The sequence below is a fragment of the Nomascus leucogenys genome, chromosome 8 (assembly GCF_006542625.1).
Source record: "Nomascus leucogenys isolate Asia chromosome 8, Asia_NLE_v1, whole genome shotgun sequence".
Lineage (NCBI taxonomy): Eukaryota > Metazoa > Chordata > Mammalia > Primates > Hylobatidae > Nomascus > Nomascus leucogenys.
Genome location: NC_044388.1, coordinates 104,655,192 through 104,670,192, shown reverse-complemented (window position 1 = coordinate 104,670,192; position 15,001 = coordinate 104,655,192). Strand labels below are relative to the sequence as shown.

Sequence of the window (15,001 nt, the reverse complement as noted above, 5' to 3'; positions counted from 1 at the left end):
GATAGCGCCAATGCACTCCAGCCTGGGCAACAGAGCAAGACTACATCTCAAAAAAAAAAAAAAAAAAAAAAAAAAAGGGCTGGGCGCGGTGGCTCACGCCTGTAATCCCAGCCCTTTGCGGAGGCCGAGGCAGGTGGATCACGAGTTCAGGAGATCAAGAACATCCTGGCTAACACAGTGAAACCCCGTCTCTACTAAAAATACAAAAAATTAGCCAGGCCTGGTGGTGGGCGCCTGTAGTCCCAGCTACTTGGGAGGCTGACGGAGAATAGAATAGAATGGCGTGAACCTGGTAGGCGGAGCTTGCGGTGAGCCAAGATCGTGCCACTTCACTCCAGCCTGGGCGACAGAGTGAGACTGTCTCAAAAAAAAAAAAAAAAAAAAAAAAAAAATTGAGTCAACAAACACATCATGATTATCTTCTTTCTTTTTTTTTTTGCTTTTGAGACAGTCTTGCTCTGTCACCCAGGCTGGAGCGCAGTGGTGTGATCTTGGCTCACTGCAATCTCCGCCTCCTGGGTTCAAGCGATTCTCCTGCCTCAGCCTCCTGAGTAACTGGGATTATAGGCGAGAGCTACCACACCCGGTTAGTATTTGTATTTTTAGTAGAGACAGGGTTTCACTATGTTGGTTAGGCTGGTCTCGAACTCCTGACCTCGTGATCTGCCCACCCCAGCCTCCCAAAGTCCTGGGATTACAGGCATGAGCCCAGCCATGATTACCTTCTACGTGTTAAAGAGGAAACCAGGGAAACAAGATGTATGTCACTTACATGTTCCCGATCCAACTGTAAACATTTGTTTGCATATACTTTTATAGGAACCTTACAGATAGATTTGGAGTCTAGAAAATAATACAATGAAGTGAAAGGTCACGTTCTTAACCCCTCTGACCAACCTGCAATGGTAGAGATTTGGCTCACTGGGATGGTAGCAGCCTTCTGGAGGTCCATCTTTATCTTTTTGGCCTGCCAGAAGAGAACAGTGAGAAGGCAGTGTTCTGAAGAGCTGAGTAGATGTCACTTAGAATCAGGTAAAGTGACACGCCAGCTACATTCCTTTGGGACACGAAATGCTCATTCTCTGAGAACCATCAAGCCCACAAAATTACTGCCATATACCTCTCCCCTACCTGACTGTCCTTACTGTTGGTCAGGCCCTCAAAGGTCAACACACACTGCATGGAAGCATCCTGCAGCTGCTGGTACCACTGCATTGTAATGTCTTGTACCTTCACCTGGAGGTCTGAGAAATAAAAGAGAGGTTTTAGTAATAGCTAGTATTTACTGAATAAGTAATATGAGGCAGGCACTGTTATAATCACTTTATGTATGTACTGACTGCTTTAACTGTCACAATAACTACGAAATAGATACTATTATTATCTCCATTTTATAGAAAAGGAAACAGGCACGAAAAGGTTAAGTGATTTGCCATGGTCACATTACTACTAAGTAGAAAAACTAAGGCTGGGTGTGTTGATCCACGCCTGTAATTCCAGTACTCTAGGAGGCCAAGACAGGCTCAGGAGCTTGAGACCAGCTTGCGCAACATGGTGAAATCCCATCTCTACAAAAAATACACAAATTAGCCAGGCAGGATGGCACATGCCTGTAGTCCCAGTTACTTGGGAGGCTGAGTGGGGAGGATCACTTGAGCCTGGAAGGGTGAGGCTACAGTGAGCCGTAATCATACCACTGTATTCCTCTAGCCTGGGTGACAAGAGTGAGATCCCTATCTCAAAAAAAAAAAAAAAAAAACACGCTGGACGCAGTGGCTCACGCCTATAATCCCAGCACTTTGGGAGGCCGATGCTGGCGGATCGGATCACCTGAGGTCGGGAGTTCGAGACCAGCCTGACCAACATGGAGAAACCCCCATCTCTACTAAAAATACAAAAAAATTAGCCAGGTGTGGTGGCGCATGCCTGTAATCTCAGCTACTCAGGGGGCTGAGGCAGAAGAATCGCTTGAACCCAGGAGGCGGAGGTTGTAGTGAGCCGAGATCGTGCCATTGCACTCCAGCCTGGGCAACAAGAGCAAAACTCTGTCTCAAACAAACAAACAAACAAACAAAAACACTAAAAAAGAAAAACTAGATTCCTAGGCCAGGTGCGGTGGCTCACACCTGTAATCCATCTGAGCATTCTGGGAGGCCGAGGTGGGTGGGTCACGAGGTCAGGAGTTTGAGATCAGCCTGGCCAACATGGTGAAATCCCATCTTTACTAAAAATACAAAAATTAGCCAGGCACGGTGGCAGGCACATGTAATCCCAGCTACTCGGGAGGCTGAGGCAGGAGAATTGTTTGAACCCAGGAGGCAGAGGTTGCAGAGAGCCGAGATCGCGCCACTGCAATCCAGCCTGGGCAACAAGAGCAAATCTCCATCCCCTCCCCGCAAAAAAAAGGCGCTACCTCAGCTCACTGCAACCTCCGTCTCCTAGGTCAAGTAATTCTCCTGCCTTAGCCTCCCGAGTAGCTGGGACTACAGGTGCGTGCCACCATACCCAGCTAATTTTTGTATTGTTGGTAGAGATGGGAGTTTCGTCATGTTGGCCAGGCTGGTCTCGAACTCCTGACCCCTTATACGTATTACACAAACACATATCTGTGTGCATCTATTTAAAATACTCAGCAGCAGCAATAATTGAAATAGTGTATCTGCCAGAGTTATACAGAATTTCAAGTCCTAACAGAAAAGTGTTGGAATCGTAAATCAGACTCCACATCAACCAAAATTGAATGAAATACATTACATAAAATTCTGGTCAACTGTCCTACAGTTTAACACAACATTCAAAACATGCTCTTGTTTCTCTTCACATTTGAAACTTACGAGTTAAAGGACCACATCCATACCGAAACCCACCTTCATTCTGTTTCCCTCCTGGGCCCTGGCTGGGAGCTGGGGGCTCTTTGTGGGCCTCTGGTCCCTGCTGCATCTGTGCCTCTTGCAGCTTTACCTGGGCCTCCTCTTCATCCTGCCTCCTCTTGTCTTCACAGGCTCTGGTGATCTCCTGCCCCAAGTTCATCAGGAGGTCCCGCATTTCCTGCAGAGCTCGCTCAGCCTCAGCTTGGCTCTCTGCTGTAGGATAGCCGCTCTGTCAGAGTGACGGAGATGGTGCTTAGTGGTCATTCCCTAGGTAAATCATACCTCACACAAATCAATAAATTTCCTACAATTGGAATTGTTGCACCAATGGAGTATCCACATTCAATAAATTGATACTTCTTTCCCTGTTCTCTTAAAGGTATTAATAATTCCAACTTACTATCACATCCATAGTTTCTAAGTATAAATTGGTCTGTATTCTCAGCAACAAGGGCCAGCGTAATTTTTTTAAAAGTTTGTGACAATGTTAGACAAAAATAATACTTTTATAATAATAATAATAATAATTTTTATTTTATTTTATTATTATACTTTAGGTTTTAGGGTACATGTGCACAATGTGCAGGTTTGTTACATATGTATCCATGTGCCATGTTGGTTTGCTGCACCCATTAACTCGTCATTTAGCATTAGGTATATCTCCTAATGCTGTCCCTCCCCCCTCCCCCCACCCCACAACAGTCCCCGGAGTGTGATGTTCCCCTTCCTGTGTCCATGAGTTCTCATCATTCAATTCCCACCACAAATAATAATTATTTTTTGAGACAGAATCTCTGTTGCCCAGGTTGGAGTGCAGTGGCAGGATCTCAGTCATTCCAATCTTTGCCTCCCAGGTTCAAGTGATGCTCGTGCCTCAGCTTCCCAAGTAGCTGGGATTACAGGTGTGCGTCACCACACCCATCTAATTTTTGTATTTTTAGTAGAGATGGGGTTTCTTTTTTTTTTTTTTTTTTTTTTTTTTGAGACGGAGTCTCGCTCTGTCGCCCAGGCTGGAGTGCAGTGGCGCAATTTCAGCTCACTGCAAGCTCCGCCTCCCGGGTTCACGCCATTCTCCTGCCTCAGCCTCTCCGAGTAGCTGGGACTACAGGCGCCCGCCACCACGTCCGGCTAATTTTTTGTATTTTTAGTAGAGACGGGGTTTCACCGTGGTCTCGATCTCCTGACCTTGTGATCCGCCCGCCTCGGCCTCCCAAAGTGCTGGGATTACAAGTGTGCACCACTGCGCCCGGCCAGTAGAGACAGGGTTTCACCATGTTGGCTGAAACCTACTGGTCTTGAACTCCTAGCCTCAAGTAATCGGAGAATCACTTGAACCTGGAAGCCGGAGGTTGAAGTGAGCCATGATCACACCACTGCACTCCAGCCTGGGCAAGAGTGCGAGACCCTGTCTCAAAAAAAAAAAAAAAAAGCAAAGCAAAGAAACAGGGCAGGTACAATGGCTCATGCCTGTAATCCCAATACTTTGGGAGGCTAAGGTGGGAGGATCACTTGAGCCCAGGAGTTCAAGACCAGCCTGGGAAACATAGTGAGATCCCTGTTGCTAATTTAAAAACAAAACAAAACAAAAAAAGTTTGGCATGGTGGCTCACACCTGTAATCTCAGCAGTTTGGGAGGCCGAGGTAGGGGGATCACTTCAGCCCAGGAGTTCAAGACCAGCCTGGGCAACATGACAAAACCCTGTCTCTACAAAAAAATACAAAAATTAGGGCATGGTGGTATGCGCCCGTAGTCCCAGCTACTCAGGAGGCTGAGGTGGGAGGATCACTTGAGCCCAGGAGGCAGAGGGTGCATGAGCTGAGACTGTGTTACTGCACTCCAGCCTGGGTGACAAAGGGGGACCCCGTCGCAAAAAAAAAGACTCCAGAATAAGCAGGTATAAAAATAAAGAAATAAATAAAAGAAACAAAATAAAATGTTAACAGTGGTTACTTCTAGGTAAAGAGATATGGAGATCAAGTAATGTTTGGTATTTCCCCCAATAAGCAGATAGCAGATATTACTTTTTAAGTCAGAAAATAGTTTTGCTTTTAAAGTCTTCCATTTCAAAGACAGCAAAGAGTCACTCTGAAGCTCCCCTCACCTCTGAAGAGGACCGGATGATCCCTGAGATGAGGCTGCACAGCTGGTTGCCTCGGGTCTGGAAGGCAGCCAGGTCGACCTTAAGCAGACCTTTGTGCTGCTCAGAGGCATCCAGCTGCTGGCTAAGCTGCAGCATCTCCTCCTGCAGAGCATAGAGGGCCCGCAGGCGGACCTGGCCTTCTTCCTTCCGAAGCCGCTCCTGTTCCGCTTGCTTCACACGCTGCTGCTCTGCCTCCCGCAGCTTCAGGTTGAGAATCTGTAGAAGAGGGCTAAGTGACTTCTCTCTGAGGGGCTCCTGGCCTTCTTCTTTCTACAGTCCTCAAATTCTACGTGGGCTACATATTTTCACAGATGGGCTCAGAGCAGGAAGAGGACATCCCAAGGTTAGTCACACACAGGCATAATACGGCCCAGATCCTCCATGGTGGGCATCTGCCAAAACCTGGCTCTCCAGGCAGGATACAGACAGACACCAAAACACCCACACCAATTCTGCCAGGCTCTGACCTTTGCTCTGTGACGGTGCTCAGCTTTTAGCTTCTCTTGGTGTCCCAAGGCTTCTCTGGAGCTGCATGAAAAATAGCAGGGAGGAATAGTCAGGGATACTTCCTAAAATTGTTTTTCTTTCTTTCTTTTCTCTCCCTCTCCCTGCCTTTCCTTCCCTTCCTTCCCTTTTTCTTAGAGATGGGGTCTCGTTATGTTACCCAGGCTGCAGAGCATAGCTCACCACAGCCTCAAACTCCTGGACTCAAGCAATCCTCCTGCCTCAGCCTCCCTAGTAATTGAGACTACAGTTGTGTTCCACCATGCCCGTAAAATTGTTTTACCTCTCCTAAAAGCCTCGCTCTTTGTGTTTCTTTGGTTGTCTTTCCAAGTTTGGTCTTTTTTCCAGGTTATAAAAGTCTCTGCCTCTTTTACCTTGATATTTAAGGACTCAGAAGTTGTTCAACTCTTTCCCCTTGGAATTCCTCTTGGGAAAGAGTTCCAGTTGAACACATCAACATTCCCAGTCATAATTCAGGGAGACTTACCTCTTCTCCATTACTTCCCGCAAGTCCTGGAACTCTTTATGCTGCTTCAGTTCCTTCCATTCATCAAACCGCTTCAGTTGTTCAGATGCCATCTCCGAGAGGGCTCGCACCTTCCTCTCCTGCTCCTCCTGCCATTGCCTCAGGCCCTCCTGAAAAGGTTTTTTTTTTTTTTGAGATGGAGTCTCTCTCTGTTGCCAGGCTGGAGTGCAGCTCACTGCAACCTCCGACTCCCAGGTTCAAGCGATTCTCGTCTCAGCTCCCCGAGTAGCTGGGACTACAGGTGCCCGCCACCATGCCCAGCTAATTTTCCTATTTTTAGTACAGACGGTTTCACCATGTTGGCCAGGATGGTTTCGATCTCCTGACCTTGTGATCCGCCTGCCTTGGCCTCCCTAAGTGCTGGGATTACAGGCGTGAGCCACCGCGCCCGGCCGAAAAGGTTTAACACCTGCTCTCTGGAGCGCCTTCAACACCTTGATCATTTACCCCTGTGGGCTACCTGCCCATCGGCCCCTAACACCATCAGAGATACTTAAGGGCATGGAATCAGAACCTTTGCTGGAATCTCCTTTCTCCTTTTGCTTGATCTTTAAGCTCAGCTGTTTTGGAAAGCTCTTCCAATTGCCCCATATGGTTTATGTCACTCCAGTACAAGCTGGGAACGGACAGGAATTTAGCAACATGGCATCAAACAGCCATGCACTATTAAAATTCCATCCTGTGTAGTCTGATGGGGTTCATTGGTAATTTACGGAAATCCTCATTCTAATTCCATAAACAGGCTATACACATTCCTATCTTACTGATTTTGTTATTATCTCTGCCTAGAAGATTTTCTCCTGGACCTCCACTAAGGAAAGTCCTTTTCCTTAGTACCTAACGGTATCAGATATTGAATTTATCATTTCATGAGAGTACTCACATATGGTTAAAGGCAATTTGACATTTTAACTATCAAAATTTGAAGTATCTATATCCTTTGACACTTGTTCCATTTCAGGAATTTATCCTGAGGAAATGCTTGTATGTGTGTGCAAAGATGTATGTACAAGAATGCTCACTGGAGCCCTGCTGATAACAGCAATAAATTTAAAACCACTTAACTGGGGAATGATGACACATATTATAGTACAGTCATACTGCAGAATACTATGCAGCCCTTAAAGATGACAAGATGCCAGCTAGCATGGAGATATGTCAAAATCTATTGTTAAGACATTATGTTATTTTATTTTAAAACATAATTATATTTTGTTTATTTATTTTTGAGACAGGGTCTCACCCTGTCATGCAGGCTGGAGTGCAGTGGCACAGTTATAGCTCACGGCAGCCTTGAACTCCCGAGCTCAAGGGATCATCCCAACTCAGCCACCTGAGTAGCTGGGACTAAAGGTGCCCACTACCACACGGGGCTAATTTTTAAATTTTTTATAGAGTCAGGGTCTCACTATATTGCCCAGGATGGTCTAGAGCTCCCGATCGCAAGCTATCCTCCCATCTTGGCCTCCCAAACTGCTGGAATTATAGGCATGAGCCACTGCATGCAGTCTTAAAACTTACTTTAAAGCTTCCAGTGAAAGAAGGCAAATTGAAAACAAGCATATATGTCCTCTCCTCTGGGACTCTGTTAAAGTGAGAATTGGAAAGAAAAAAAGACATAACACCACATAGAGCATGAGAGAGGTCACCAGCAGGGAAAAATCTACATACTTCTGGAAAACAGTCACTGGAGAAGTGTCCAGATGCACTGGCTGAGATCTGTAATCCCAGCACTTGAGGAGACCAAAGAGGGAGGTTCACTTGAGCCCAGGAGTTTGAGACCAGCCTGGGCAACAGAGAGACCCCCGTCTCTACCAAAAATTTAAAAATTATCTGGCTGTGGTGGTGCACACCTGCAGTCCCAGTTATTTAGAAAGTAGGGAGAGCTGAGGTAGGAGGTATGCCTGAACCCAGGAGGTCAAGGCTGCAGGGAGCGGTGATTGCACCACTGTATTCCAGCCTGGGCAACAGAGCGAGACCCTGTCTTTAAAAAAAAAAAAAAAATAGTGGAGAAGCAATAAATGATAGAGCAGAGCTGAGAAAACCCAAGGATATATACACATACACACACACACACACACACACACACACACACACGCAGACGATGCCTCACAGGAGCAGAAAGCCAATCTACCAGCCGAACTGCAGAGTCTCAAGACTGGGAAATGCCACGACTCATATAGGTGGGCCTTATGGAGCTGAAAACGGAGCTACTGGCTGAATGTTTGTAGACAAAACAGTCAACTCTTGCTCTCTTCCCCTAGTCATTAGATCAAAACAGCCAAGAGCCAAGCATTTGTGCTATAATGATTATATATATATATATATATATATATACACACACACACGTACATATATATATGTACGTACATATATATACACATATATATACACATATATATATATATATATATATATATACGTACATATATATATATATTTTTTGAGACAGAGTCTCAGACTGTCGCCCAGCCTGGAGTGCACTGGCATGATCTCCGCTCACTGCAACCTCCACCTCCCAGGTTCAAGCAATTCTCCTGCCTCAGCCTCCCAAGTAGCTGGGACTACAGGCACACGCCACCACGCCCAGATAATTTTTGTATTTTTAGTAGAGACGGAGTTTCACCATGTTGGCCAGGATGGTCTCGATCTCTTGACCTTGTGATCTTCCCACCTCGGCCCCTCAAAGTGCTGGGATTACAGGCGTAAGCCACGGGTGCCCAGCTTTTTTTTTTTTTTTTTTTGGAGTCTCACTCGGTCACCCAGGCTGGAGTGTAGTGGCACAATCTCGGCTCATTGCAACCTCCGCCTCCTGGGTTCAAGCGCTTCTCCTCCCTCAGCCTCCTGAGTAGCTGGGACTACAGGTGCCTGCCATCATGCCTGGCTAATTTTTATGTTTTTAGTAGAGACAGGGTTTCACTATGTTGGCCAGGCTGGTCTCAAACTCCCGACCTCGTGATCCATCCACCTCGGCCTCCCAAAGTGCTGGGATTACCAGTGCAAGCCACCATGCCCGGCTATTTTATTTTTATTTTTCATTTTTTAGAGACAGAGTCTCAACTCTTTCACCCAGGCTGGAGTACAGTGGTGCGATTTCAGCTCACTGCAACCTCCACCTCCCAGGTTTGAGCAATTTGTCCAGCCTCAGCCTCCTGAGTAGCTGGTATTACAGGCGTGCACCACTATGCCTGGCTAATTTTTGTATTTTTAGTAGAGAGAGGGTTTTACTGTGTTGGCCAGGCTGGTGTCAAACTCCTGACCTCAAGTGATCTGCCTGCCTCAGCCTCCCAAAGTGCTAGGATTGCAGGTGTGAGCCAACAGGCCCAGCCTGTGCTGTAATGATTTTAAAACAGATCTGCAAATTGTCTGACAGTCCTCCCATCCCTTCTACTTCAACCTGAGCAGAGCTTTATGACTACCGTGACTAATAGAATATGGAAAAAAAAAAAATAGGCCAGGCACGGTGGCTCACGCCTGTAATCCCAGCATTTTGGGAGGCCAAGGTGGGAGGATCATGAGGTCAAGAGATCCAGACCATCCTCATCCACATGGTGAAACCTCATCTCTACTAAAAATACAAAAATTAGCTGGGCGTGGTGGCACGTGCCTGTAATCCCAGCTACTCGGGAGGCTGAGGCAGGAGGATCACGAGGTCAAGAGACGGAGACCATCCTGGCCAACATAGTGAAACCTCATCTCTACCAAAAATACAAAAATTAGCTGGGCGTGGTGGCGCATGTCTGTAGTCCCAGCTACTTGGGAGGTTGAGGCAGGAGAATCGCTTGAACCTGGGAGGCGGAGGTTGTAGTGAGCCGAGATTGCACCACTGCACTCTAGCCTGGAGACAGAGTTAGACACCATCTTAAAAAAAAAAAAAAAAAAAAAAAAATTAGGTTAAATGACTTCTGAGACTTGGTTAAAAAGGCTATGCAGCTTTGCCAGTTTCTCTTAGGATGCTTGCCCTTGGAACCTAACCACCATGCTATGAGGGAGCCCAGGCCTGATGGAGAGGGTAGGAGTTCCAGCCAACAGCTAACCTCAACTACCAGACCGGTAAATGAGGAAGTCTTCGAAATGACTCCAGCTTTAGCCACTGAAACCACAATAAATCCCAAATGAAAACCACCTGAGCCCAGACATCCCCCAGAAACACGAAAGACAGTAATGAATGCCAGTTGTTGTTTTAAGCCATAAGGTAGTGAATACTGCTAGCCAAAAACATAGGGTGTTCGTCTTTAAAAGAAAATGAATAAACTGTCCAGAAATAGCTAATCAGTTAGTATGGGAGCTAGTATTCCAAAACAATATGCTGGCACTTAGGAAGTCCTAAAGCTTAATAACCTTGTTTCTGATTATTCCCCTTGAATCTCTGATCTGATTACTAGCAATAAGGATCTTTAGATAGGCTGGGCGCGGTGGCTCACGCCTGTAATCCCAGCACTTTGGGAGGCCGAGGCAGGCGGATCACGAGGTGAGGAGATTGAGACCATCCTTGCTAACACGGTGAAACCCCGTCTCTACTAAAAATACAAAAAATTAGCCGGGCGAGGTGGCGGGCACCTGTAGTCCCAGCTACTTGGGAGGCTGAGGCAGGAGAACGGAGTGAACCCCAGGGGGCGGAGCCTGCAGTGAGCCGAGATTGCGCCACTGCACTCCAGCCTGGGCGACAGCGAGACTCCGTCTCAAAAAAAAAAAAAAAAAAAAAAAAAGGATCTTTAGATAACTGAGGAATCTCTACATCCTAAAAGGGATCAAGATGAACAAATAGGGGTCGGGCGTGGTGGCTCACACTTGTAATCCCAGCACTTTGGGAGGCAGAGGCAGGCGGATCACGAGGTCAGGAGATTGAGACCACGGTGAAACCCTGACTCTACTAAAAATACAAAAAAATTAGCCAGGGTCGGGCGCGGTGGCTCACGCTTGTAATCCCAGCACTTTGGGAGGCCGAGTCGGGCGGATCGCAAGGTCAGGAGATCGAGACCACGGTGAAACCCCGTCTCTACTAAAAATACAAAAAATTAGCCGGGCGTGGTGGCGGGCACCTGTAGTCCCAGCTACTCGGAGAGGCTGAAGCAGGAGAATGGCGTGAACCCGGGAGGCGGAGCTTGCAGTGAGCCGAGATCGCGCCACTGCACTCCAGCCTGGGCGACAGAGCAAGACTCCGTCTCAAAAAAAAAAAAAAAAAAAAAAAAAAAAAAAAAAAAAAAAGAACAAATAAAAAATAATGAGGCTGGGCGCAGTAGCTCACGCTTGTAATCCCAGCACTTTGGGAGGCCGAGGCGGGCGGATCACGAGGTCAGGAGATCGAGACCACGGTGAAACCCCGTCTCTACTAAAAATACAAAAAATTAGCCAGGCGTGGTGGCGGGCGCCTGTAGTCCCAGCTACTCGGAGAGGCTGAGGCAGGAGAATGGCGTGAACCCGGGAGGCGGAGCTTGCAGTGAGCCGCGATCGCGCCACTGCACTCCAGCCTGGTGACACAGGGAGACTCTGTCTCAAAAAAAAAAAAAAAAAAAAAAATGAATCCAGAAGAACATGCATTTCAAGGAACACAAGTGAATCTGAAAAAAGCTCTGAATATGGTAAGAAATGAGAATAAGATGCTCTGAAAAAGGAACAAGTGGAGAATACAAAAAAACTCATGAAAATTAGACATAATAAATACATATGTATTTTTTCAATTAACAGGTGGAGAATAAAATATAGAAATCTTCTAGAAAACAAAACAGTAAGACAAAAGGAAAATGAAAGAAAGAATAGGACATATAGAGGATTAATTTAGGCAATGGAGAGGTGAACTAATCAAGGGGAAAAATTTCCAAAGATGCAGGAAATAAATCTTTGAATTAAAACAACTCTGATATGCAGAATTAGTCGTTTCTCACCATCTCCATTGCTACCACCCTACTCTAAGCAACCACCATCTTTCACCCAGATTACAACAATGTTCCAAATATTTTACTTATTTCATTTTTTTTTTTTTTCTGAGGTGGAGTCTCGCTCTGTCGCCCAGGCTGAAGTGCAGTGGCACAATCTCGGCTCACTGCAAGCTCCACCTCCCGGGTTCACACCATTCTCCTGCCTCAGCCTCTCCAAGTAGCTGGGATTACAGGCGCCCGCCACCACGCCCGGCTAATTTTTTTGTATTTTTAGTAGAGACGAGGTTTCACCGTAGTCTCGATCTCCTGACCTCGTGATCCACCCGCCTCGGCCTCCCAAAGTGCTGGGATTACAAGCGTGAGCCACCGCGCCCAGCCTATATTTTACTTATTTCTCTTTTACTTCTGTCTCTCCCCACCACAATATAAGCTCTATGTCTACAATGTTTACTGTTTTATCTAGACCTAGAACGGCATCTAGCACATAGGTGCTCAGCAAATATTTATTGACTCAATGACCAATGAGGCAAGATGCTAGAAGACTTTTTCTTTTCTTTTTTTTTTGAGATAAAGTATTGCTCTGTTGCCCAGGCTGCAGTGCAGTGGCACAATCTTGGCTCACTGCTACCTCTGCCACCCGGGTTCAAGTGATTCTCCTGCCTCAGCCTCCCGAGTAGCTGGGATTATAGGCATGCGCCACCATGCCCGGCTAATTTTTGTATTTTTAGTAGAGGTGGGGTTTCGCCATGTTGGCCAGGCCAGTCTCGAACTCCTGATCTCAGGTGATCCACCTGCCTCACCCTCCCAAAGTGCTGGGATTATGAGCATGAGCCTCTGTGCCTGGCCAAGACTTTCATTTTCTAAATTCCTATACTCTGAAACATTTTTACAAAATCATGCATTGCTTTCCTAATTAAAAAAATAATACAGGCTGGGCACAGTGGCTTATGCCTGTAATCCCAGCACTTTGGGAGGCCGAGATGGGTGGATTACCTGAGGTCAAGAGTTCGAGACCAGCCTGGACAACATGGAGAAACCCCATCTCTACTAAAAAACACAAAAATTAGCCGGGCGTGGTGGCAGGCACCTGTAATCTCAGCTACTTGGGAGGCTCAGGCAGGAGAATTGCTGGAACCCAGGAGGCGGAAGTTGCCGTGAGCTGAGATTGCACCATTGCACTCCAGCCAGGGCTGACAACAGCAAGACTCTGTCTCAAAAAAACAAAAACAAGCCAGGTGCGGTGGCTCACGCCTGTAATCCCAGCACTTTGGGAGGCCGAGGCGGGCAGATCACGAGGTCAGGAGATCGAAATCATCCTGGCTAACACGGTGAAACCCCATCTCTACTACAAATACAAAAAATTAGCCAGGCATGGTGGTGGGCGCCTGTAGTCCTAGCTACTCGGGAGGCTGAGGCAGGAGGATGGCATGAACCCGGGAGGCGGAGCTTGCAGTGAGCCAAGATAGCACCACTGCACTCCAGCCTGGGTGACAGAGCGAGACTCCGTCTCAAAAAAAAAAAACAGGCTGGACTCGGTGGCTCACACCTGTAATCCCAGCACTTTGGGAGGCCGAGGCAGGCAGATCACGGGGTCAGAAGATCAAGACCATCCTGGCTAACACAGCGAAACCCTGTCTCTACTAAAAATACAAAAAATTGGTCGGGCGCGGTGGCTCATGCCTGTAATCCCAGCACTTTGGGAGGCCGAGGTGGGCGGATCACGAGGTCAGGAGATCGAGACCATCCTGGTTAACACGGTGAAACCCCGTCTCTACTAAAAATACAAAAAATTAGCCAGGTGCAGTGGCGGGCGCCTGTAGTCCCAGCTACTCGGGGGGTTGAGGCAGGAGAATGGCATGAACCCGGGAGGCGGAGCTTGCAGTGAGCCGAGATTGCACCACTGCACTCCGGGCTGGGCGAAAGAGCGAGACCCCGTCTCAAAAAACAAAAAACAAACAAACAAACAAAAACAAAAAATTAGCTGGGTGTGGTGATGGGCGCCTATAGTCCCAGCTACTCGGGAGGCTGAGGCAGGAGAACAGCATGAACCTGGGAGGCGGAGCCTGCAGTGAGCCGAGATGGCGCCACTGTACTACAGCCTGGGCGACAGAGCAAGACTGCATCTCAAAAACAAAAACAAAAACAAAATACAATCAAATAAATTAATTAAAATAGTGCTGCTATTTTTTCAAGAGGCTAAGGTCCTGACTGGGTATGGTGACTTATGCCTGTAATCTCAGCACTTTGGGAGGCTGAGGCAGGTGGATCACCTGAGGTCAGGAGTTCGAGACCAGCCTGACCAACATAGTGAAACCCCGTCTCTAGTAAATACAAAATAAAGTAGCCGGGTGTGGTGGCACGAGCCTGTAATCCTAGTTACTTGGGAGGTTGAGGCAGGAGAATCGCTTGAACCTGGGAGGTGGAAGTTGCAGTGAGCCAAGATTGCACCATTGTAGTCCAGTCCAGCCTGGACAACAAGGGCAAAAACTCCATCTCAAACAAAAAAAAAAAAAAAAAAGAGGCTAAGGTCCCATCTTCTCAGTATAAGCTTATCTAACAATCCCGGACCATTTCCAAATTTTGGAGAAGTAAATGGAGCCAGAAAAGGCTAAGTAATTTTCCCAAAGTCACATGTAAAATATAACAGCCAGGATCTGAAACCAGACTTGACTTCAGAGCACTCACTCCTAACCTCTATTACACTACCCCCCAAATTAAACAGTAGGTGGGAAGGATGAGTAGCATACAGTGCCCATTCCTACGCCCTGGGGAACTGCAGTGAAATGTGGCTCGCAGGATCAAGGCTGCCTTCCTTCATGGGTTCACTTACTGTTCCTTTCATTCTGTGTACCAGTTCGTACATTCGGATGCAGCCTTCCACTTTGATCCCCCGTGAGGACTGAAGTACCATAGATTCTGTGTGCTGGGACTCATCTTTGCCCTATATGAGTAGAAAATGGAAAAATAATTAAGTTTTTAATGTGGTAAAGTTGGTGTTATCTCTTCTAGACAAAGACCACGTCCCAACTTATGAACAACCACCAATAACAAGACCAAAAAAAAAAAATTTAGGTCAGAACC

General features: G+C 46.9%; 1 protein-coding gene across 1 annotated transcript in view; it reads right to left on the bottom strand.

Moving 5' to 3' along the window:
* GLE1 (GLE1 RNA export mediator) overlaps positions 1–15,001 on the bottom strand; it is a 39,317-nt gene that overhangs the window by 13,651 nt on the left and 10,665 nt on the right. The window contains exons 3-9 of the mRNA XM_030817944.1: positions 14,751–14,861; positions 6,003–6,151; positions 5,479–5,539; positions 4,973–5,227; positions 2,868–3,099; positions 1,132–1,244; positions 898–967 (exon numbers count right to left, since the gene is read on the bottom strand). Of these exons, the coding sequence (XP_030673804.1) occupies positions 898–967; positions 1,132–1,244; positions 2,868–3,099; positions 4,973–5,227; positions 5,479–5,539; positions 6,003–6,151; positions 14,751–14,861 (991 nt within the window). The remainder of the gene's footprint in view (positions 1–897; positions 968–1,131; positions 1,245–2,867; positions 3,100–4,972; positions 5,228–5,478; positions 5,540–6,002; positions 6,152–14,750; positions 14,862–15,001) is intronic.